This window comes from Triticum urartu, chromosome 2 (assembly GCF_003073215.2).
Source record: "Triticum urartu cultivar G1812 chromosome 2, Tu2.1, whole genome shotgun sequence".
Taxonomy (NCBI): domain Eukaryota; kingdom Viridiplantae; phylum Streptophyta; class Magnoliopsida; order Poales; family Poaceae; genus Triticum; species Triticum urartu.
This window is the reverse complement of record NC_053023.1, coordinates 72640566-72663290: the sequence shown is the minus strand read 5'-3', so window position 1 is coordinate 72663290 and position 22725 is coordinate 72640566. Positions and strand designations below refer to the sequence as shown.

The 22725-nt window shown below is 48.9% G+C and overlaps 1 protein-coding gene and 1 pseudogene across 1 annotated transcript; one reads left to right on the top strand and one right to left on the bottom strand.

Annotated features, from left to right (window-relative positions):
• Nucleotides 1-2454: 2454 nt before the first annotated feature.
• On the bottom strand, nucleotides 2455-13737 carry LOC125535133 (annotated as a pseudogene).
• Nucleotides 13738-19782: 6045 nt separating this feature from the next.
• On the top strand, nucleotides 19783-20859 carry LOC125541083. The gene has a single exon (XM_048704568.1). The coding sequence runs from the start codon at nucleotides 19954-19956 to the stop codon at nucleotides 20686-20688; it is 735 nt and encodes a 244-aa protein (XP_048560525.1). The 5' UTR covers nucleotides 19783-19953; the 3' UTR covers nucleotides 20689-20859.
• The last annotated feature ends 1866 nt before the right edge of the window (nucleotides 20860-22725 follow it).

The following is a 22725-nucleotide window of genomic DNA, read 5'->3' as shown; positions in this document are numbered from 1 at the left end:
TTCTTAAATTCATGTACTTTTCAAATTCATGAACTTCTTTTGAATCACATGAACTTTCTTCTAATTTGAGAGTATTTTTTCTATATTTTTATTTTTTATAATTCGCGAACTTTTTTGAAAATGGATGATCTTCCTTTGAAAATCGATGATCTTTTTTGACCTTTGTTTCAAACTTGATGAACTTTTTCAAGTTTGATGAAATTTTTTAAAATTTGATGAACATTTTTCAAATTCAATGGACTTTTTTTTCAAATTCAATGGACTTTTTTCAAATATGATGAATTTTTTTCAAGTTCAATGAACTTTTTCAGTTTTGATCAACTTTTTTTAAATTTTTTGATAAACTTTCTCAACTTGTATGAACCTTTTTTCAAATTTTATTAACTTATCTAAAATTAGATGAACTTTTCCAAATTTATGGACTTATTTCAAAATTTCATGGACTTTTTCCAAATTCGTGATGTTTTCTCAAATACGAACTTTTTTCACTTTGTATGAACCTTTCATTTTTTGATTTTTTTCAAAATTTGTGGTTTAAAAAAATTCTTGAATTTCTTTTCAAACACTATGTTTCTTTTCATATAATTTATATTAGGTATATAATAGTATATATTAATGTTTTATAGTGCTATTTCCTAATATTGGTCTTCAAGGCGAGCTTGGTCTAGTGGTTATTGTGCCTGCCTATTGTTTTTCTCAAGAGAAGTTCGAGTTTGACGAAATGAATTTTTCTCCATGTTTTTCTTTGCATTGCTTTCTTTAGCAGGTACTGGGCTGGCCCGCTAGACGCCCCCTACGAGCGCCAGCACCTCTAATCAGCGCTTACAGTGTTGAATAGGAGCTCCCATAGCACTTGGGCATGCTATAGGATATAGTTGGTGCGCATGAGCACACCGAAGTGCGCCTGCGAGGATTCAAACCGCGGCCCTTTCATTAGAGACCATGGGATGCTGGCAACTAGAGTTGACGAACGCTAGTTTCAATAGAACATTATTGAACTAAAATAAGAGCGCCACCCAAAACATATCAGACGTGATTTGTTTTGTTTTTTGAAAAAGTGAGTTCTTGATACGCAATTTTTTTCCATATTTTGATCAAATTTTTTCAAACTCAAACATATTTTAGAAAAACAAGTTGTGAACAATTTATTGTAAACAAGGACATTTTCTTGAAAATAGGGAAATTTACTAAAATTTAAAAATGTGACTATTTTTTGAACTTTTCAACCATTTGTTAGAATGATAGCATTTTTTGAAATTCCTGAAAATTTTAAAAAATGCGAATTTTTCTTGAATTTATAAAAAAATTGTTAACAATTTTTTAGAAATGCAAGTACTTTTGAAATTTCCAAGCATTTTTCTAAAAATTGTTCTTTTTTCAAATGCGAAAAAGTTTTAAAAAACAACAACACTTTTTGAGAAAACAAACATTTTTTAAAATTCTGAACAAGACTTGAATTCTGGACATTTCATGTTTTTGAATTTATGAAAAAAAGAAAAAAAATAAGAAAAACAAATAGAAACAGAAAAGGAAAAATATTAAGTAAATAAAAAAGGAATAAAACCATTAAAAGGGGAAAATGGTCCGGGAACCGTATAGAAGGTTCGCAAAAAGGGTAAACCAGCTTGGAAACCTTCTAGAAAATCCTCAAAACCAGGATTGCTAGAAGCCTTAACTAGCCGGCCCAGCTAATTGCTCGATCACCAACGTGTGTGCGAAAGGTCGACCCTTTGTCGCTGAATGCGTCAAATATGGGTTTTCTCTATCTCTATTACTTAAAAAATACGTAAGGTTCTCATTTCATATTTCTTCTCACCATCCTTTCGTTTAACCTTTCATGTATATGATAATTAATCACCTTAATTGCTTACCTTCTGAACCAATTCTACTTTAATTTACTTACCAAACTTTTAATCAACATATAAGGTAATTCATGATCAGAATTTGATGAATATTTATTTATACAATCACATTATTATCGACAGGTAAATCACAAGCTAACGTACTAGAATGTTTATATCCCGCTGCAATGCACGAACACTGTTCTAGTCATATAAAATAGGTAACGTCCTGCAAGCGAGACTTCTCAGTCAATTGAGCCCTACTCGCTCTCTATGGTCCGATGGTCAACAAAAATGGTAATGGGACAATAATGGGCTAAAAAATTAGGAAGGTACAACATGTATTCTATTTGGAAAGAAATCAAACTATATGGTAGGGAAGGTACAATTATTATCTATATCTATACCAATATAAAAAGATTCAAAGGAGTAGATCCAACTGATCTCGGCCATCGAACTAAGTCAATCCAACGACCTAGACTGTTCCATTGGTGAGCGTTAAACGTGTTTAATATGCAATTAATATCATACCAAATATTGCACTAATCACAGGATTAAGAAACAAATAATAACATACCTAATATCCACGTGCAATTAATATATTGCCTAAATATTAACGTGCGTTGCCTGTGCGCATTTACTAATTTAGAAAAGAAATCAAATTACACGGACGAAACATCGCAAAAAAATGCAACTCCTACAACTTTTTTGCAAGCCAAAGATTAGGACAAGTGCGTGGAGTAGCTGATGAAGTTTATATAAAAAAAAACACATTGGTACCCCCGAGCAACTGCAGCTCCAGCCGCACCATCTGCTTCAGGACGACCTCCAGCAGAGCAGAGGGGCAATCTATTTCTTTTTGACGCCCAACAAATAAGTTATTCAACTATCCCCACCGGGGATCTCATCCGAAATTACATGCAAGATAAAGTCTGGGGGCATATTGGGCCACTCCATACATCGATTACTAGAAACAGCTTCCCTAGCTAAAACATGAGCAGCCCGATACATCTCTCCTTACCCATGCAATCTTCCACTCCTCCCTTGCCTCCATTATCCTCTTGACCTCCTCTACGATCGGCCTCAGAGATGACAGATCATTCTCTTTGCTCCCGATTCTTCCTACTATCTCTTTGCAGTCCGATTCCATGTACACTCTAGGGATATTTTGCGCTGCCGCCAGGATGGCTGCTCGTTGGCAAGCATGGAGTTCTGCTTTCACTGGATCATTGCACCTTGGGAGAAAAGTAGCTAGCACTTGTGATGTACGCTCTGTCATGGTTTCTGAGGACCACCCCAGCTCCTCCGTCCCCCGTCTTTGCCGTCGCTCCATCAACGTTGGCCTTGACCCATCCCTCTTCTGGAGCTTTCCACTTCTCTGTCGTCCTCGGTTTTCCCGGTTTGCTCCTGCGGCCGTGGATAGACTGCCACTCCACTATTAGGTTAAGAACTCTCCTTGCTATCTCCTCCGCTTTCTCGACCCGCTGTCCATCTCGGGCATTATTTCTTGCTAGCTAAAGGGCATAAACCCCATGTACCATGACTGCTCGTTCATCATCTGAAGCTTCATCAAACCATGACATGAGCCATCTCGACAACTCACCCTGAGGGCTACATGATTTCGGTGGGATCGCCACCGACACCCCAAATTTCGAGTGCATTATCTTCCAGAACTTAACCGAGTGGTAGCAGCCCCAAAATATGTGATAGATTGTCTCCTCTCTTCCGCAAGCAACACAAAAACTCCCGGTTTGATTTTCCTCCTCTGTAGCTCTGATCCCACCACAATACCGTTTCTTATGACTCGCCACATATGTGTTTTAACTTTCCCAGGTGCCACCGTGTCCCACAGACACATCCAGGATTTGTGGTCCGCCACCATCGAGGAAGATTCTGGCCTCCCTGACCACGCTCGTTTCTGACTCATGCGAAGGTGATATGCCGATCTAACCGAGAAATCCCCATTCTCGGTGTACTTCCACGCCTGATAGTCCTCTGTCTCAGCGCCTCCCACTGGAATTTGTAATATTTCCCGAGCCTCGTCCGCGCAAACATGGTCTGTACCATGTTCACATTCCAAGATACTCCATCCGGCTCCAACAAGTCGCTGACTCGCACTATCCCTGGGATGTAGCTTTGCCCAAGTGGCTTTAGGCTGCCTTTCCTGGGAATCCAGTTATCGTGGTGGATTTTTATGTTAGTGTCGTCTCCAATTCTCCATATGAGGCCATCCAGTAACAAGTTCCTCCCGTGTAAGATGCTTCTATATGTGTAAGAACCCTCCCTGGGCAGGTTGCATTTAGTATTGATCCTTCTGGGTAGTATCGTGCTTTCAAAACCCTAGCACATAGTGAAGACGACACCTGAAAGAGACACCAAGATTGCTTTGCAAGCAAGGCTTGGTTGAAAGCCTCCGGGTCGCGAAACCCTAGGCCCCTTCATGCTTTCTCGTGCACATTTTATCCCATGCGATCCAATGAACCTTCTTTTGTCCATTTGCTTCACCCCACCAGAAGTTTGACGAAATAGATGACAGATTCCCACACATTTTCTTTGTGAGTTGGAAGTAGCTCATGGCAAAAGTTGGTGTTGATTGGAGGCCGGATTTAACAAGCACCTTTCTAGCCATCTTTGATAGTCCTTGTCCTTTCCATCCTGATACTTTCCCTCTTGCTCTCTCCTTGACATATTTGAAAGTTCCATCCTGCGAGCTCCCTACCACTGTAGGTAACCCCAAATACCGCTCACTCAACGCCTCCTCCTTAATGCCCATCACCTGCTTTATCTCTTCTTTTGTAGTATCCTCCTTTCCTTTCCCGAAGAAAATTGATGACTTATGGAAGTTCACCTTCTGCCCGGACGCAGCTTCATACTGCTGCAGAATAGTCCGGAGTGCTTCAAAGTTATCCCTAGAACCTTCCACAAATACCACGCCGTCATCAGCAAAGAGTAAATGGGTAACGATTGGCCTGTTGGTACCGAACGAAACCCCTTTGATAACAGCCTCCTCCTGCGCCTTCTTTAATAGTGCTGAGAAACCCTCCACGCAGAAGAGAAAGAGGTACGGGGATAGGGGTCCCCCTGTCTCAGTCCTCTGGACGGGATAAAACTATGAGATAAACTCCCGTTGAGCTTGACAGAGAAAGTAGGAGATTTAACACAGCGCATAACCATCTCCGTCCAGTGACAGGAGAAGCCCAACTTCAGTAGCATTTGCTCTAGAAAATCCCACTCAACTTTGTCATAAGCCTTCATCATATCTAACTTGACCGCACACAATGGCTTCTTCCGTTTCCTTTTCCTGATCGCATGAACACACTCGTAGGCTACAAGCATGTTGTCTGTTATTAGTCTGCCAGGCACAAACACACTCTGCTCTTCTGAGATCATGAAAGGCAGCACCACTTTCAGGCGATTGGCCAGTTCCTTTGCCGCTATCTTATACAACACATTACAAAGGCTAATGGGTCGGAATTGAGAAAGTAACTCCGGTGAGTTTACCTTCGGAATCATAACAATGATCGTGTCATTAGAACTATTTGGGGCCGCTTTTCCCTCCAAAAACTCTCTGACTGCTGCACACACATCCTCCTTCACCAACTCCCAGTGGCGTTGGTAAAACATGGCAGGTAGGCCATCCGGCCCCGGTGCCTTGGTTGGCCCCATCTAAAAAAGAGCCGCGCGTATCTCCTCGTCAGAGAAAGGTGTTGTTAGTTTTGCATTCATCTCCTCAGTGACAAGTCCCTGTATGTGTTACAGAACATTTTCTTTGTGATGTGATCCTTCAGAGGGGAAAAGACGCTCATAGAACTATGCAGCCATCGCGCGCATCCCTTCATCGTCGGTGCACTTCGTCCCGTCATCCCTCCTCAACGCTTTGACTGTGATCTTCCATTTGCAATGCGAAGCGCGATTTTGAAAGTATTTTGTGTTCTGATCTCCTTCCGTCAGCCAGTCCACTCTTGACCGTTGCTTGTGGTACACTTCTTCCCTCTCATAGAGCTCATGGCGCTGATCTTCAATGTCTTTTATTTCCTGTCGGTAGCCCGTTCGAGAAGCTCGCTCCTTTGCGTCCACTAACTGCCCCTTTAGGTGGCCAATATGTTTTTAATCGACCCAAAAACCTTTCGACTCCACTCTTGCATGGCTTTGGTCGCTTCCTTGAGCCTGCTGCATGCTGCCACCAACTTCTCGCCCTGCTAATTGGCTATGAGGGCAGCAGCCCATGCAGCAGCCACCATCCCATCGTAACCATCATGTCGGGCCCATGCATCCTCATAGATAAAAGGCCGCTGTCCCTTGGCGTGCTCCTCGGCCAGTGCCGTCGACGCCTTAATGATCAGCGCTTGGTGATCGGATTCTTCCTTCATCACACGCTGAACTTCTACCACCGGGAACAACTAGGCAAAATCAGCGTTACAAGTCGCCCGGTCCAACCGAACTTGAATGTTCTCTTCCATATCTCGCTTGTTATCCCATGTGAATGGGTATCCCGAGAACCCAAGATCCGCAAGTGTAACGCCCTCGATGCGGCTATATCTCCCACGTGTCGAAGCATGACTTAGAGGCATAACCGCATTGAAAGCAATGTCGCAAGTGGGGTAATCTTCACAACAACCCATGTAATACAATAAGGGAATAAGAGTAACATAGTTGGCTTACACTCGCCACGTCACACAAATAACATAAATAACATTACATTCATCCAATTACACTCAAGGTCCGACTACGGAACCAAAATGAAGAACAACCCCCAAATGCGACAAAGTCCCCGATCGCCCCAACTGGGCACCACTACTGATCATCTGGGAAAGACACGTAGTAACGACGAGAGTCTTCATCGAACTCCCACTTGAGCTTGGTCATATCGTCTGGAGCGGTATCATCGGTCCCTGCATCTGGTTTTGGAAGTAATCTGTGAGTCACGGGGACTCAGCAATCTCACACCCTCGCGATCAAGACTATTTAAGCTTATAGGTAAGGCAAAGGTATGATGTGGAGCTACAACAAGCGACTAGCATATATGGTGGCTAACATACGCAAATGAGAGCGAGAAGAGAAGGCAAAAGCACGGTCGAACAACTATGATCAAGAAGTGATCCTAGAACAACCTACGTCAAGCATTACTCCAACACTGTGTTCACTTCCCGGACTCCGCCGAGAAGAGACCATCACGGTTACACACGCGGTTGGTGCATTTTAATTAAGTTAAGTTTCAGATTATCTACAACCGGACATTAACAAATTCCCATCTGCCCATAACCGCGGGCACGGCTTTTGAAAGTTCAAATCCCTGCAGGGGAGTCCCAACTTAGCCCATCACAAGCTCTCACGGTCAACAAAGGATATTCCTTCTCCCAAGACAATTCGATCAGACTCGACATCCCTATTACAAGACATCCTCGACAATGGTAAAAAAAAGTCCAGCAACACCACCCGAATGTGCCGACAAATCCCGATAGGAGCTGCACATATCTCGTTCTCAGGGCACACCGGATAAGCAATCCGTACAACTAAAACCAGCCCTCGAGTTTCCCGAGGTGGCGCTGCAAGGGGCTCTAGTTTGGACCAACACTCAGAGGAGCACTAGCCCGGGGGGTTTAATAAAGATGACCCTTGGGCTCCGGAAACCCAAGGGAAAAAGAGGCTAGGTGGCGAATGGTAAAACCAATGTTGGGCATTGCTGGAGGAGTTTTATTCAAGGCGAACTGTCAAAGGGGTTCCCATTATAACCCAACCGTGTAAGGAACGCAAAATCCAGGAACATAACACCAATATGACGGAAACTAGGGCGGCAAGAGTGAAACAAAACACTAGGAATAAGGCCGAGCCTTCCACCCTTTACCAAGTATATAGGTGCATTAAGATAAACAAGATAATATTATGATATCCCAACAATAAACATGTTCCAACAAGGAACGATCTCCAAATCTTCACCTGCAACTAGCAACGCTATAAGAGGGGTTGAGAAAAGAGGTAACATAGCCAAACAACGGTTTGCTAGGACATGGTGGGTTAGAGGTTTGACATGGCAATATGGGAGGCATGATAAGCAAGTGGTAGGCATCGTAGCATAGGCATAGCAAAAGAGCGAGCATCTAGCAAGCAAAGATAGAAGTGATTTCGAGGGTATGGTCATCTTGTCTGCAAAGTTCTTAGAGTTGCCTTGATCCTCGTAAGCATACTCAACGGGCTCCTCGTTCACGTACTCGTCTCCCAGCTCTACCCAAGCAAGAACAACAAGCAAAAGGAACACAATCAACCACGTGCAATGCACACACAACATGATGCAAAACATGGTATGATAAGCGGGATGCGATATGTGATGCATAGGCATGATTTGGAAAGGAATGATTGAACCTGGCCTCAACTTGGAATTCCAAGAGTGCCACTGGAAAGGTGAGGTGATTTTGGTCGAAATCGATATAAAGATCACCAGAATTGGATGCACGGTCTGAAAATGACAAGCAAAACAAATATGGCACCGGTCTGCGATAAATAGCAAGTAACCTTCTAAATGCATCAAGATAGCTAAGCTACTGCACCCAAACATGGCAAAAAAATACATGGCAGGGATCCACTCATGATGCTTGACAAAAGATGAACACTGAGCTACGGCTAATTCACTCAATAGCAGGTTCAAACAAGCATGGCAAAAGTGCAAAAGATAACAGGTTTCAGACTTAGTGAAATTAACATGTGAGGAATTTATCATCAGGAAGCAATCTTTAGATCATGAAAACTACATGCTACAGGAACATATCATGGCAAAGCAAGACATGGCATGAAGCTACTCAAAATAGACAACAAAAGTCCCTTAGTGACCATAAGCCAAAAGGGATCAGAAAATACAATTGCAAGCATGTGAACATAGCAAAAACATAAACAGATTCAGACTTAGTGAAAAACTGGAGCATGCAAAACAGATAACGAGTAGGCATGTTTATGAGCTCGATGCACTCACTGACAAACTAAGCATACACCCAGCAAATAGACATGGCAAAAACAACATCATAGTACGCATGGATCAACAACAACAAGCTTGGCAAAATTGCAAAACATGTTAACAATCTGCCAGGAACATTTTATAGCAAAAGTAGAGCTCGATTGATTCAAGCTACGGTGCTCCATAATTGCAAACAAAGACATGGATGGATAGAGCACAATATTATCAACAAAACATCTTTACTGATCATGCTCAAAACACGTACGGATCTCTAGGAAACACCATGAACATATGGCATAAAATTAATGACAGGGCAAGGACTTAGTGAAATTTCAAGTCCCTGAAATCAGCATCATTGAGTAAGCTACTTTGCATGCTTGTGCTAGTCACCACAAAGATCACACAAATACATGGCATACACCCTTTTAAAGATGGCATGGCATTCTACAAAACACATGTAGAGCTCAGGATCATAGCATGCACACAGTAATCATGGAAAAAATGATAAAAGTGCATTTGCTGAAACAGATCTGAAACTATCATCACATAGCCCTCTTCCAACAGCATTTCAAGCATCAAGATGAGCTCAAATGAAAATGATGCAATGAGATGAAATGATGTACTCTTTGAGGCGAACATTTTGATATGCTACACGCACGAATCGGAGCTATGGATGCAGAGTTATGGCATGTGGAAGAATGCAAAATGCTAGGGTTTAGGGACGAAAAAGTCAACCGAGAGGGGATCTAGATCTGGATCCAGATCGGGTACTGTAGCAGTCGGCGCATGAACCGAGGAGATCGCCGGAGTCGGAGCTCGGGTCGTTGGACTTGGGCCGCCGGAGTCGAAGGAGAGGCGGGGAGCTCGCCGGGGCGCGGCGCTGGGGCGGCGAGGGTCGCCGGACGACGAGGGGCGCAGCTACCGGCGTCGGGCGGCAAGGTCCGCCGGAGTTTGCGGCTGGCCGGACCCGGGAGCTCGCCGGCCGGACGAAGAGACGGGGCGGCGTGGGCGGTGTACGGGTGAGGGCGGCGTGGAGGCAGGCGGAGATGGGCGGCGGCGCGCGCAGCCGGGCCGCGGGGGCTCTCCCTAGGCCTGGCGGGCCGGCGCGGCGGGGGAGACCCAGCGGGACAGGTGGCGGTCTCTGGTTCGCCGGAGGGAGCGGGGCGGACGTGTCCGGCCAAATCGGACACGTCCGGCGGCGAGGGGAGCGGATGTGCTAGGGTTAGGGGGAAGAATGACCCGAAAATTTCGGGGAAGGCCTAGTTTTATAGGTAGAGGGAGCTAGGAAGCTCCAAATGAGGTGCGGTTTTCGGCCACGCGATCGTGATTGAACGACCTAGATGATGGGAGAGATTTAGGTGGGTTTTGGGAAACTTTGGAGGGATGTTGGGCTGCAACACACACGAGGCCTTTTCGGTCCCTCAGTTAACCGTTGGAGTATCAAACGAAGTCCAAATGGTACGAAACTTGACAGGCGGTCTACCGGTAGTAAACCAAGGCCGCATGACAAGTCTCGGTCCAATCCGAAAAATTTTAACACCCACACACGAAAAGAGGTAGAAAGGGACACCGGAGGACATAGGAGTGCCAGAATGCAAAATGGACAACGGGGAAAATGCTCGAATGCATGAGACGAACAAGTATGCCAATGCAATGCACATGATGACATGATATGAGATGCATGACAAAGACAAAACACACGGAGACAAAAACCCGACAACGAGGAAAAAGAATAACTTAGTGCCAGAAACGGCAAGAGTTGGAGTACAAATAAGGTAAATTACATCCGGGGTGTTACAGCAAGTCCGCAGTCAGACAGGCAGTCCTCAAACATTGCCATCTGGTTCATGTTCCTCGGGTTTCCACCCTGTTGTTCACTTTGTCGCAACGCTTCATTAAAGTCTCCCGCGCATAACCATGGTAGGTCATCCTGTGCCCTGAGATATCGAAGGACCTCCCACATTTTTTTCTCTTGTCAACGCATGGTGCCCCATAAATTCCAGTGAATCTAAAAGGAATTCCACCAGCCATAATCTTAGCATCGATGTAATACTGACACCAAGGCCGCACCGTAACATCAACATGATCTCGCCACCAAAGTGCCAATCCTCCACTCTTTCCCTTGTAGTCCACCTCCACACCATGATTGAACCCCAATCTCCATTTTAATGTCTCCATCGCCCCCACTCGTTTCTTTGTTTCCGAAAGAAACACCACCTCTGGGTTGTATGACCTAACCAGGTCCCTAAGTTCGCCAACTGCCGAGTCCAACCCCAATCCTCGGCACTTCCAGGCTAAAATAATCATTGCTCTCGGTGGCCCCGTGCCCTGGCAGGGTCCGCCGTTGCATCATTCATAGTCATACGGTCAAAAACAGAAGTTGTCTTCTGTCGAGTGTCTCGCACAAAGTTGCCCGGTTCATCATATTTTTCTCTGCCCTCCTTTGCTACCCACATTTGTCTTGGCATCCTTTTCCTCGAGTTTGGAGTAGCATTGGGGCTGTTCCCTCTTCTCCTGTACTCCTCCTGATCATGCCGAGGATTCCTAACATAATATCCTCTTCTTCTATGTACGGGGTAGTGGGGTTTATAAGCATAATCCTCATGAGCAGGTCTGTTTGCACCATTCCACTCCATATACATTCTCCTCTCATGTTGCGCTCGTTCCATATCCCTCTTCCTCTGCTACTCCTTTAGCTATTCTCTTAAATCTCTTTCTTTCTTGCGTTCGATCTCATGCCTGAGATCCCTCTCCTCAGGCCATGTACCTCTAACCCGGTCTTTCTTCACGCTGTTAATTTCACCCTTGTCCAGTTTTTGCTGCCCACCAGTGCGGGAGCTTTCTGGTTTGTCAAAATCGGCATTCAGGTTATGTTTGGTCGGGATATCTCTCACTCGAGCCGAACTGCCAAACTCCCTAGAATTTCCTTTCGAGTGAGAGCTGGCAAAGCTGTTGCTAGCGTTGGGTTTCCCTTCTTTCACATGGTTTTGGAGCCAGTGCTCCTCCCCGGTGATGCTCTGAGCCAACCTCCCCATTGTGCCGATTTATCAACCGGAGGATTACACCTTCCATCCACGTGGACTAGCCTCCCACACTCAAAACAAAAGTGAGGAATTTTCTCATAATGGAAATCAAGCACGTACTGTTCTTGTCCTCCGGAGTGGCCTTGAGGAAGAAACCCCATACCAACGGTTCAAAGATTGAAATTCTTGCCCTAACACGAAACCGGTTTCCTCTTGTCATCCCATCCTTGTCCACATCCACCTTGATTACCTCCCCTAGCCAGTTGCCGAGGGCTCTGCCAAAGCTCTCCGTCCTCTTCCCCGGTGGTAAGTCTATAACTCTAAACCACACATCTACTTTGTCAAACACCATCTCCAAGGGTCTAATGTTGCTCTCATACTCCTTTACCACCAGGACGTTGAAATCAAACTGCCACGGTCCGCTCGTCATCGCATGCCTCCAATCTCCCTCACTTCCAAAGTGGACCGTGAATATGTTATCGCCCATGTCTCGGAATTAATCTTGCCTCGTGATGAAGACCCCATGCCCTTTGCATAGTTTTTTCCAGCACCGTCTTTTTGAACGGACGTGGTGAGAACGCCTTCCCCACCGCCGACCACTTCATGTTTTTGGGCAAGATCTGATCTGATTCCTCAAAGATGAAACCTTCTGCTTACTTGTCCAAGAGTAGCATCCCTCCCAACCTCGCTGAGAGGCTCGCAGTTGGATCCGGCGTCTTGCACATAGTAGGGGACTTGGAGGATCCCCCACTCACCGTCTTCCCCGGGGTCGCTGCCACCGCCGGGCTTGCCTTTGCGCCGGAGTCCCTGCCGTTTTCTCCTTCGTCTTCTCCGCCATAGCACCGCTCCGTGGCGATGAGGATAGCACCGGTCTGTGTCGAGAGGAGCGCTGTCGCCACCCCCATCACCAACGTAGACTCGCCACCCCCGCCGCCGAAACCCTAACCTTAACGCTGGGAGAAGATCGCCTGGCGATCGCCTCTTAGTGAATCGATACATGGTGGACCCCCGACTAGTACTCCATCGGCAATCTATTTTCATCTCCTCAAAACCATCGGTAGCCATGAGTGCTTTCAAGTTGCCGGGAAAAAGACATGAACTGCATGCATGCTTCCCTCAGCTCGGGACAACCGTGCCGCTCGGCCAGCACAACGGTCGCCCCCACGGAACTCATCCGGATGCACTGGCGTAGCGCATCCTCACAGATATGCTTCAGCTCCTCCAGCTTATACATGTCCGCCGCAACGAGCAGCTTCTCAGCTATTGTGTCCGCCGTATCTAGCTGATTCATATCCGGTGTGTTGTTGTAGATGAACTGGAGCAGAGCCTTGCACACATCGACGTCCATGCCGTCGATGCGTAGCACAGCAGCGGCGCCCTCGCTGGCCAAGGCGAGCGAGAGATCCGCCTTGAAGACGGGGGATCGGGCCTCGAGCACCCACCGGTGCACCGCCAATGTCTCGCCGCCGACCTCAATCAGCACGTCCGGTTTTTGGTTGTTCGAGACGAGTTCCGCGTGTAAGTCGAAATGTGGTGCCGCCGCCACGGCCTCAGGTTTTGGCGTGGCAACCTCGGTGTGGCCGTCGGTGTGCATCCCAGCTGTGACGGTGACGTCGCACAAAATGGCGAGGTAGTCGTCCTTGACATAGAGATCCTTCTCCTCCTCCAGATTCTCATGTTTTACGAAGTCGGCCCAGCCCCAGGACGGATCGGTGGTATCGGAGAAGAGGCGCACCCCGGAGAATCTAGTCCACGATGGCTTCGCTATGGCGATGGCGTCGCATGTCTTGTTGTGGCTGGCGTGGTTGAGGTAGAGAGAGATGGAGCTGTCATGTTCCTGCCGGTCGCCATATGGATAGCACTCGACACGCCAATTGTGGCCGCCGACGCTGAATGTGCTCGAACTCATCTTCTAGCCCTTGGGCATCGTCCTCCTTGCCTGAGCGTATGTGTCGATCCGGAACACGTGTGACCCGGTCGCCTGCCTCACGCCGGCCGTCGAAGCGGAGAGCTGTTGCCGTCCGGCGCTGCGGAGGGCGGACAAAACCGCAGACATTGACATGGCGCCAGTGGCGGCGGGGGAAGGTCTCGCGATGGAGGAGGAGCTGATCGTGGCTTGCAGGAGAAGGTTCGGTTTAGCCTGAGATAACGGGGGAATCACGACGGAGTTAGTTCGTCAGTAAGATCAACCTTTAAGATCAGTGCCTGGGTTTACCATTTTTGCCCTACAATATATGTATAGGGCAGACCAGGAAAAGGATGCGCGCGTTTTAACAACTTGTTCGCGTGTGCAAAGATATGCAGATCGGGTCGGGTGCCCCGGCCACATTGTTGGAGCATCTCCCTAGCATATCTCGCCATCCGGTAAAATAACCGCCGGTTTACGGGACGGAGCCCATAAAACCAGCCCGATAGACCCCCCCCCCCCCCCCCGAATCCGTGAGGCCATTTCCTCCATATCAACGAGATTTTGACAGATTTTGGCGGCTCCCATTTCCTTTGGGGCGGATGCACTTTCGCCGGTTTTCGTTCATGCCTCCACTTCCCATCGCCGCCGCACATCCCGCCCATTCTTGCTGCCCTGCGCCGCCCGAAAGCTCTACCACCACGCGCCACATCCATTCCACCAAGTTTCGCCATGTGTCAGCGGCCCACACCGCCCGAAAGCTCCGCCATGGATCTGCCCGGACCTTGGCGCGTGGCCTTGTAGCATGCGCATCCAGTTGGTTCCGGCGTCGGAATCGATGGGGCTTTCCCGCACGTGTCGGAAGAAGGGGGCGGCGCAGCTTTGCTTCGGCCGGCAGGGAGAAGAAAAGGGCGGCGCGACTCGGCTTTGCTTCGGTCGGCTGCAGAGAAGAAAGGGGCGGTGCGGCTTTGCTTCGGGCGAGGTATGTCCAACACCCGCGGGTTTGTGCTCAATTTGGCTCGGAGTAGGTTCGCGTGAAATTTATGGGCGTTTTGTGTACATTTTGTAGATGGATTGGAGTCCGTCTGCATCGTCTACGTCTGATCATTCGAACATAGACGAGATGATCCTCGACGAGGATGTAGACAACCTAGTGTTGTTGCGTCTCGTGGAAGAAGTTGAGGCGAGGCCAAAGAAAAAGCGGCGTGGATCCACTGTCGACCGGCTATGCCTTCTCTACAACCGAGCTCTCGGCCACAAGATGCTCATGAAGTACTACTTCACTGAGGTACCGACATATCCGTCTCACCTCTTTCGTAGGTGATATCGAATGCGTAGATCATTTTTCATCCGCATCGTTGAGGCTTGCGAGCAAAATTGCCGTTTTTCACTCGGCATTGGAATGCCACTGGTTTGATTGGCTTTAGTGCGTATCAAAAAATTGGCGGCGATGAGAGCGATTGCATATGTTGTTCCCACCGACTACACGGATGATTATCTTCGCATTGGAGACTATACCACCATCAAATGTGTCTGTGTCTTTGCGAAGAAAATGATCCGGGTTTTTGGCCCGGAGTACCTTCGAGCTCCAAACGAAGAACACACAAAGAAACTCATGGCAATGAACGAAGCAAGGCGATGGCCGGGCATGCTAGGTAGTATTGATTATAGGCATTGGAGGTGGAAGAACTGGCTGGTGGCTTGGGCAGGGCAATACACCGGCCACAGACGTAAGCCCACCATCGTGCTTGAAGTCGTGGCTTCACATGATCTATGGATGTGGCATTGCTTCTTTGGCTTGTCGGGGTCTCTCAATGATATCAATGTTTTCCAGTGATCTCATCTATTTGCTCAAGTAGCTAGTGGCAAAGCTCCGGCTTGCAACTATACCGTCAATGGCCATGACTATATCCTGGGGATACTATCTTGCCGATGTTATTTATCCTGCATGGTCAATATTTGTCCCCAAAATCAAGAAGTTTTTTTGTTGAAACCATTGTTTAAGAAATCGGTAACTGGTAGCTGCCCGGCCTGCTTGGGAGTAGCGATTAATCGGTGAATCGGCCTATTAACTAGATTAATCGGTTGACTAATAATCGATAGCTATTGAGCTATGTAATATATCTAGTTTTTATGTATTATACCATACTCTCATGCTCTCAGCTATGTAATATACCAATATATGCTACTGTTTGGTCGAACCCTAGCTATTGAGGAGTGAGAGGGTGATGGGATGAGTTACAGGCCAAAATTTTGGGCTTTGTTTGCCCACTAGTTAATGGAACGATAGCTACTAATTGGCCTAACAACCTATTAGTCGGTCGGACAGGCCAATTAATCGGCCTAACAAGTTAACACGATGAATAGGTGTTATTCGATTCGGCCACCCTACGAGTAGCGATTAATTGGCCCATTAACTGATTAATCGGATGAATTCTTGAACGGTGGTAGAAACACAAGAAGCTTGCCAAAAGGATATTGACAGGGCATTTGGTGTGTTGCAAGCTCGGTTTGCTATTGTTTGAGGTCCTACTCACTTATGGGATAAAAAAATCCCTCAGAAACATCATGACTGCTTGTGTAATTTTACACAACATGATTGTCGAGGATGAGAGAGATTTGGAGTTAGAGTTTAATTATGACAATGTTGGAAGCCGTGTGAAACCTGTCAGGGACACAGATGAGATCACTGCATTTCTTGAGACCTACCGGACGATTGAGAACTGTGATTCACACAACCAATTGCAGCATGACCTTATTGAGCATCGGTGGCAATTCTATGGGGGAAGATACATCCCCATTTTTATCATTTCTATTCGTGTGTGATTTGAAAAATTTGGTGTTGTAATCTTATTCGATTTTGAACATTTGTTGTAATGAAAACTATTGTTGTATTGTGAATTGCTTTTCGGACCATTTATATTCGTATGTTAGATTTATATTATGATTCCATTCAGTTCATATTATTGAAATATATAATTTGTTCGATGCAATGCAAAATTTCCAGTGCCGCGAGCGCTCCGGCGGAACAGATCCCGTAAACACGTGTGGGACACATTTACGGGATCTATTCCGCTAGAGCGCTCGCAACACTGTAAAAGATTTTTGCGGGCCACCCGGTTGCGGGATCTGCTAGAGATGCTCTAGGAAATGACCTCGTCTTTGACAAGCTACTTTGAAGGCCCCAAAAGCCATGGATCTGTGATGGATCCACGTCGAGCTTGGGTAAAGAGGTGTTCTGCCTCTCTCCTTTCGGTCCACTCTAGTTGTGCTGGATGATAACGGGTGTTCGCATTAAGCTCAGGTGATCTTCAGTCTTGATTGTGATTTTGTTTCTAGGCTAGAGTCTTTGGGAGTTATTATTGTTCTGTTATCTTTATAATTTTGTTTGCTTGACATCTACATGACTTGATAATATTTTTATGAATGAGGTAAATATTATCTTCAAAAAAGAGAGACTGTAATGCCTCAGCTCTATGACGTTGGGAGATAATACGCATTATTAGGGCATCACTAATGCGGACCCTCAAATCGTCCGCATATGTACGGACCACGCGGTCCGGACATCTTGGTAGGGAAGGCGAAGGGGCTTTGCTGGCCTCTGTACCACTGCCACACCCACATCTGACCGCCCTGGCCCACCCAAACTCCCTCCCTCGTTCGCGCGTGTTTCCTGTCTAGAACAGTCAGCGACGCTCCAGAGAGTTAGTGACGCATTATGCCCAACCAGAGCGGACGCGACCTCTCACTGGCGGTGGCATTAAAGTGGCGTGCCGGCCGAGAGCACACGAGTTCTCCGCACTCAAACAACACCACAGTCGTGTCTCCGTCCATCTGCCGACCATATTAATGATACGCGATTGTCGAGGAACATACTACGACGCCAACCGTCCGTCCGTCTGTCGTCCACCATTTTCATTCGCTCGCTATTTAGACTGCAGCCCCGGCCATAGCCGCATTCATCCTCCTCCGGTCCCTTTCTCCTCTCCGCACCACTCCCACCATGGCCTCCTCGTGCTCCAAAACTCTCTGGGACGGACTATTGCCAGAGAAGAAGAAGGAGATGTCCGTCATTGCTACTAGCTGGCAGGCCGGCAGGCAGCCGGAGGCTGATGACGTCGCAATGGAGGACACGACCGAGGACGATCCGGCACCACACTCGCCGATGCATTGCACCATAACCATCAGCGAGGCATGTGCCCATTACATGGACATGGTGCGGGAGGAGTGGGAAGAGCAGTTCCAGGAGGCGCAAACCGGCGCGGCCTCCAGCTCCTTGAGGAGCACCGGCAGGCGGAGGAGCAGCTCGTTGCCGGCAGGGCGATCACACCGGATGCGGACATGGTGGGGAAGGCGGCACTGCTCGAGTCCTACCACTCAGTCCGCGAGATCTGTATGGACCGCTGGCTGTACCGCCAGTGACAGGCGGAACTAATGGCCACCTACAAGGAGTTCGATGAGGCGGCGGACGAGGTGTGGGGCAAGAGCGACGACAAGGAGGGCATCGCCGGCTCCGCCAAGGTCGCGTCCTGCCGCCACGACCATGAAGTCGGCACGTCCACGCGTGCCGCTAGCAACGAGGAATAGTAGTGCATGGTAGGTCGCCGCCGCTCAGGTCCTGGGAAGGCTACCGAGCTTGGTAGGTTGATAATCCTCGGCCTATTAGCCGCTGAAGCTATGGTGGCTGAAAGGATCGATATGATCGACTAGGGGGGAGGGGGTTGAATAGGCGACTAACAATTTTTATCTCGCTTTAACAAGTTATGGCTTGACAAGAAAATAGGTTGTTTAGATATCCAACTAGTTGAACAACCTATATGACAAGCAAAACAACAAGCATAGACAAGCAAGCACAAGATACAAACACAATAAAGCTTGCACAAAATAAAGGTAAGAAGTAACTGCAAGTGGAGATGGTGAAGACGAGGATATGGTATCGAAGTTCTCTCCTTTTGGGGAGGCACGTCTCCGTTGGAGCAGTGTGCTACACATTTGCTAATGCTTTTGTTCATGAAACTTCTTAAAAAATATATGTGCATGTTTGCTTCATGTGCTACACATTGAAATTTGAAGAGAATTGGAATGTTTGAACAAGGAAACGAAAAAGTTTATGAAGGTTAAGATATGGTGACTCTGGATTTCTCGTAGTCCAGCCTTCAAACACTTCATACGCATTAGACTAGTCACAATGTGAAGTAACTTAGAGTAGTAACATGCATATGTTATTAGTCTATGTTAGTACCTATACAATGGGTAGGTTCACTTCATTTATTATGTTGTACATTAATCTTTTTTTGATATGTGATGTTACAGTAACTAGCTATGTTATCACATGTATCTCTTTCTTCATTAATTACATGCTACATCATCTATTTTGTCTAGATAAGTGTGATGTTACATCTATATTACTTTCATTGTGGGTAGTCTTATCACGATTCCCGACACGACGCCTCTGCTCGAGTTGCTCCCAGGCAAAGAAGCAAACCATTTTGTTGGTCGATTCAAAGCGATCGATGTGACCCTGCACTGCACGCGAAGCAAGCTATAAATCCAAAAAGCGTCCTTTTGGAACGGTGCGGATCCAGTCATAGTAGCTAGGAGGCGGCCGTACGTGTAGAACGTTCTGGACAGTCGATCCCGTTCACTAACTCACCTATCCGGCAACGGTTTCCGTGACTTTGGCAGCCCATGCGCCGTCCACAAGCTCCTCCACAGATCAAGGAGGACTACTCTAGAGATGTAGTACGCGCGAACCCTCGTCGGCACGGCAACCACCAACGACGACGTACCGACCACCCGCCATGCACGCAGCTTCGGACGCGGGTGCAGCCACGCGCGCGCGCGCCGCCCTTCCACCTCGTACCACGCACCGCTCCCTGCCTGCATCCATCGATTTGACGCCGCGGCCGGCTTGCTCGCCGCCCTCCCAACTTGGCAGCGTCGCCCCGAGAAATCGCGAAAACGCTGCGGACTTTGACCACCGACGCGAGCGTCATGTCAACCGCCACCCACGACCCATCCATCACTCTGTGCAGCGCCCGCACGTACATGTCAAACATTTATTTTCTCGAGTGGTTATGTCAAACATGCGCTGCCAACTTGTGTCCACAGCTCGCTCACCGTGGTTATTATATATAGCGGGTTAGCAGCCGCGCGCGTCAACCAGCCATAAGGTAACGTGCAGATCGTCGTGGTTGCTAGCTCCATCATATCACTGCTGTATCGTGCGCGCGCACCATGGCAAACGGCGTGCTGCGGTGGCTCTGCGTCGTCCCTGGGCGGACGCAGCGGAGGCGGAGGCGCGCGGTGAAGCTGGTGCTGTGGGGCGGGGAGACGCGGGCGGCCGAGCCCGGGAGCACGGCCGGGGAGGTCATGGTGGAGCACGGCGCCGGCGGCCGCGTGGTGTGCCGGGCCGACGGGTTCCGCATCGGCCGCTCCTCGCCAATGCTCGCCGTCGAGGACCGGCTCGAGGCCGGCCGCACGTACCTCGTCGTCCCCGTGGACCGGCTCCCGGCTCAGGGCCAGGGCGCGGTCACCGCGGCGTCGCTCGCGGCGCTCTCTTACGACAGCCACAACGGCCGCGCTGGCGGCGCCCCGTCGTCGGCGCCGTCGCTGGCCGGGGACGGGAGGAGCCCGTTCGAGTACGTCAAGGACGGCGACGGCCGGACGGTGATCAGCGTCACGGAGGAGTTCATCGTGAAGACGATCACGGGGAGACGGCCGCCCGCTGGCGCCGGTGGTGGTCGTGGTGATGAGGAGGACAACGGGTCGCCGATCTGCAGCACGCCGGAGCTGAGGAAGCACTACGAGCTGTTGGTGGGGGCGGCGAGGGGGCGGCCGTGGTCGCCACGGCTGGAGACGATCGAGGAGCGGAAGGCGCGCAGGGGGCTGGACGTCGTGATCAGCCCCCGGCGGCTGTCGCCGGCGAAGCTGCTGGGGTTGGTCAAAGGATCCAATGAGCTAGCGAGGTAGGACGCCGGCCTTGCGCACGTATTATGCATGCATGCAAATTACAGACCCCTACACTCTGCAACAGACCAACAGTGACCGTGCACGTGAATACCATTTCTCAACAATGACCTTCGCTGTACATATACTGCTATGTGGCTCCATCTAGTGAATGAACTTGCCTTGGCTGACGCATCCGATCTGTACATTTTGCTTAATTTCCTTGAGGATTTCGTACAGCTGAAAAGATTTATATATCTATAAGAGCATCTACAACCAGACTTAGAGCATCTCCAACCGTTGGCCCCCCAAGAGGCGCGTAAAATCGCCGCCTGGGGGCGAGCCGGCGCTAAACTCGGCGTGGGGGCTTTCGGGTCCCCAACCGTCGGCCCCAGGGTCGCCTCCAAAAGGCGGTTTAAAAAAAAGAATTCAGCTAAAATTCGGTAAACTGGACAAATATTCGGCTAAAGTTCGGCGATTACATAAAAACTGGGCAAACATAACAAAGTAATATTCGGCTAAAGTTCGGCGATTACATAAAAACTGGGCAACTACTACTATGGGTCGAAAAACGCCTTGAGTGCGGCGAAGTCGCCGACGTCGCCGCCATCCTCGTCGTCGTCCTCATCGGCTTTCTCCTCCTTGACGCGGCCGCCCCTGCTGGACCCCTGCCCGGTGTCGCCCTGGCGGACCGGTGGCGGCGGCGTGTCTATCGTCGCTGTCGTCGAGGACGACAACGCCTCCGTTGTCGCGGCCACGACCCCGAGCTTCAAACTGCTCGTAGGCGCGGCGCTGGCGCTCCAGCTCCGTCCGCGCCCAGTCTTCACGTGCCCACTTCAGGGCCGCCGCGTCGTCGAGCTCCTCCATGACGCCGGCGGCGAGCCCTGGCTCCATCTTTGGTTTGACATAGTGGGGAGGAGCCAAGGAGGAGCCGCGCCCGCAGCCCTTGTTGATGACGATGCCGACGTTGCGGGTGCGCCGGCCAAGCGGCGTCTCCGCTGCGGGCTCGGACTTGACGCCGAACACCGCCGGCGAGCCGGAGGAGTGGGAAGAGTGAGGGAGTCCTGGATTAGGGGGTCCCCGGGCGTTCGGGCTATGTGACGTAGGTCGGACTGGTGGGCCGTGAAGATTTAAGATAGAAGACTCCCCCCCGTATCCGGATGGGACTCTCTTTGGCGTGGAAGGCAAGCTTGGCGTTCAAATATGATGATTCCTTTCTCTGTAAACCGACTATGTACAAACCCTAGCCCCCTCCGGTATCTATATAAACCGGAGGGTTTAATCCGTAGAGGTAGTCATAATCATATAGGCTAGACATTTAGGGTTCGCCATTACGATCTCGTGGTAGATCAACTCTTGTAACCCCTATACTCATCAAAGTCAATCAAGCAAGACGTAGGCTATTACCTCCATCAAAAGGGCCCGAACCTGGGTAAACATCGTGTCCCCTGCCTGCTGTTACCTTTGATCCTTAGATGCACAGTTCGGGACCCCCTACCCGAGATCTGTCGGTTTTGACACCGACATTGGTGCTTTCATTGAGAGTTCCTCTGTGTTGTCGACAAAGGATTCGATGGCTCGTTCGATCAACCACAATGATGTTGTTTCGGGGAAAATATTTTCCCCGGGCCAGATTTTCGTATTCGGCGGCTTCGCGCTGCGTGCCAACTCGATTGGCCACCTCGAGAAGATCGACAGCTACGCCCCTGGTCATCAGATCAGTTTCGGAAACCTAAACTATGTTGCCTATATCCGAGGGGATTTGATCTTCGAAGGGTTCGCGGCCCCAATCACCGCTCCGGCCTTAGATCCGGAGCAGGCTGTCGGGTCCGAAGACGGGAGTTTATAGCCCGCCGGATCCTCTTCAATTACGGAACTTATTACCGGAGATCCGGAGGGGACGGCGTCATCGGCTAACCCGAAGGCAAACCGAACTCCCCTTGTCACTCAAACACCGGACACTCCACCAGACTCTAAGTCCGAACTCTCGAGGTCTGTGTTAAGCGGGCGCCGCCAGGTGGCTCCAACTCCGGACAGCCCCTCGGAATCTCGCTTCTCTGT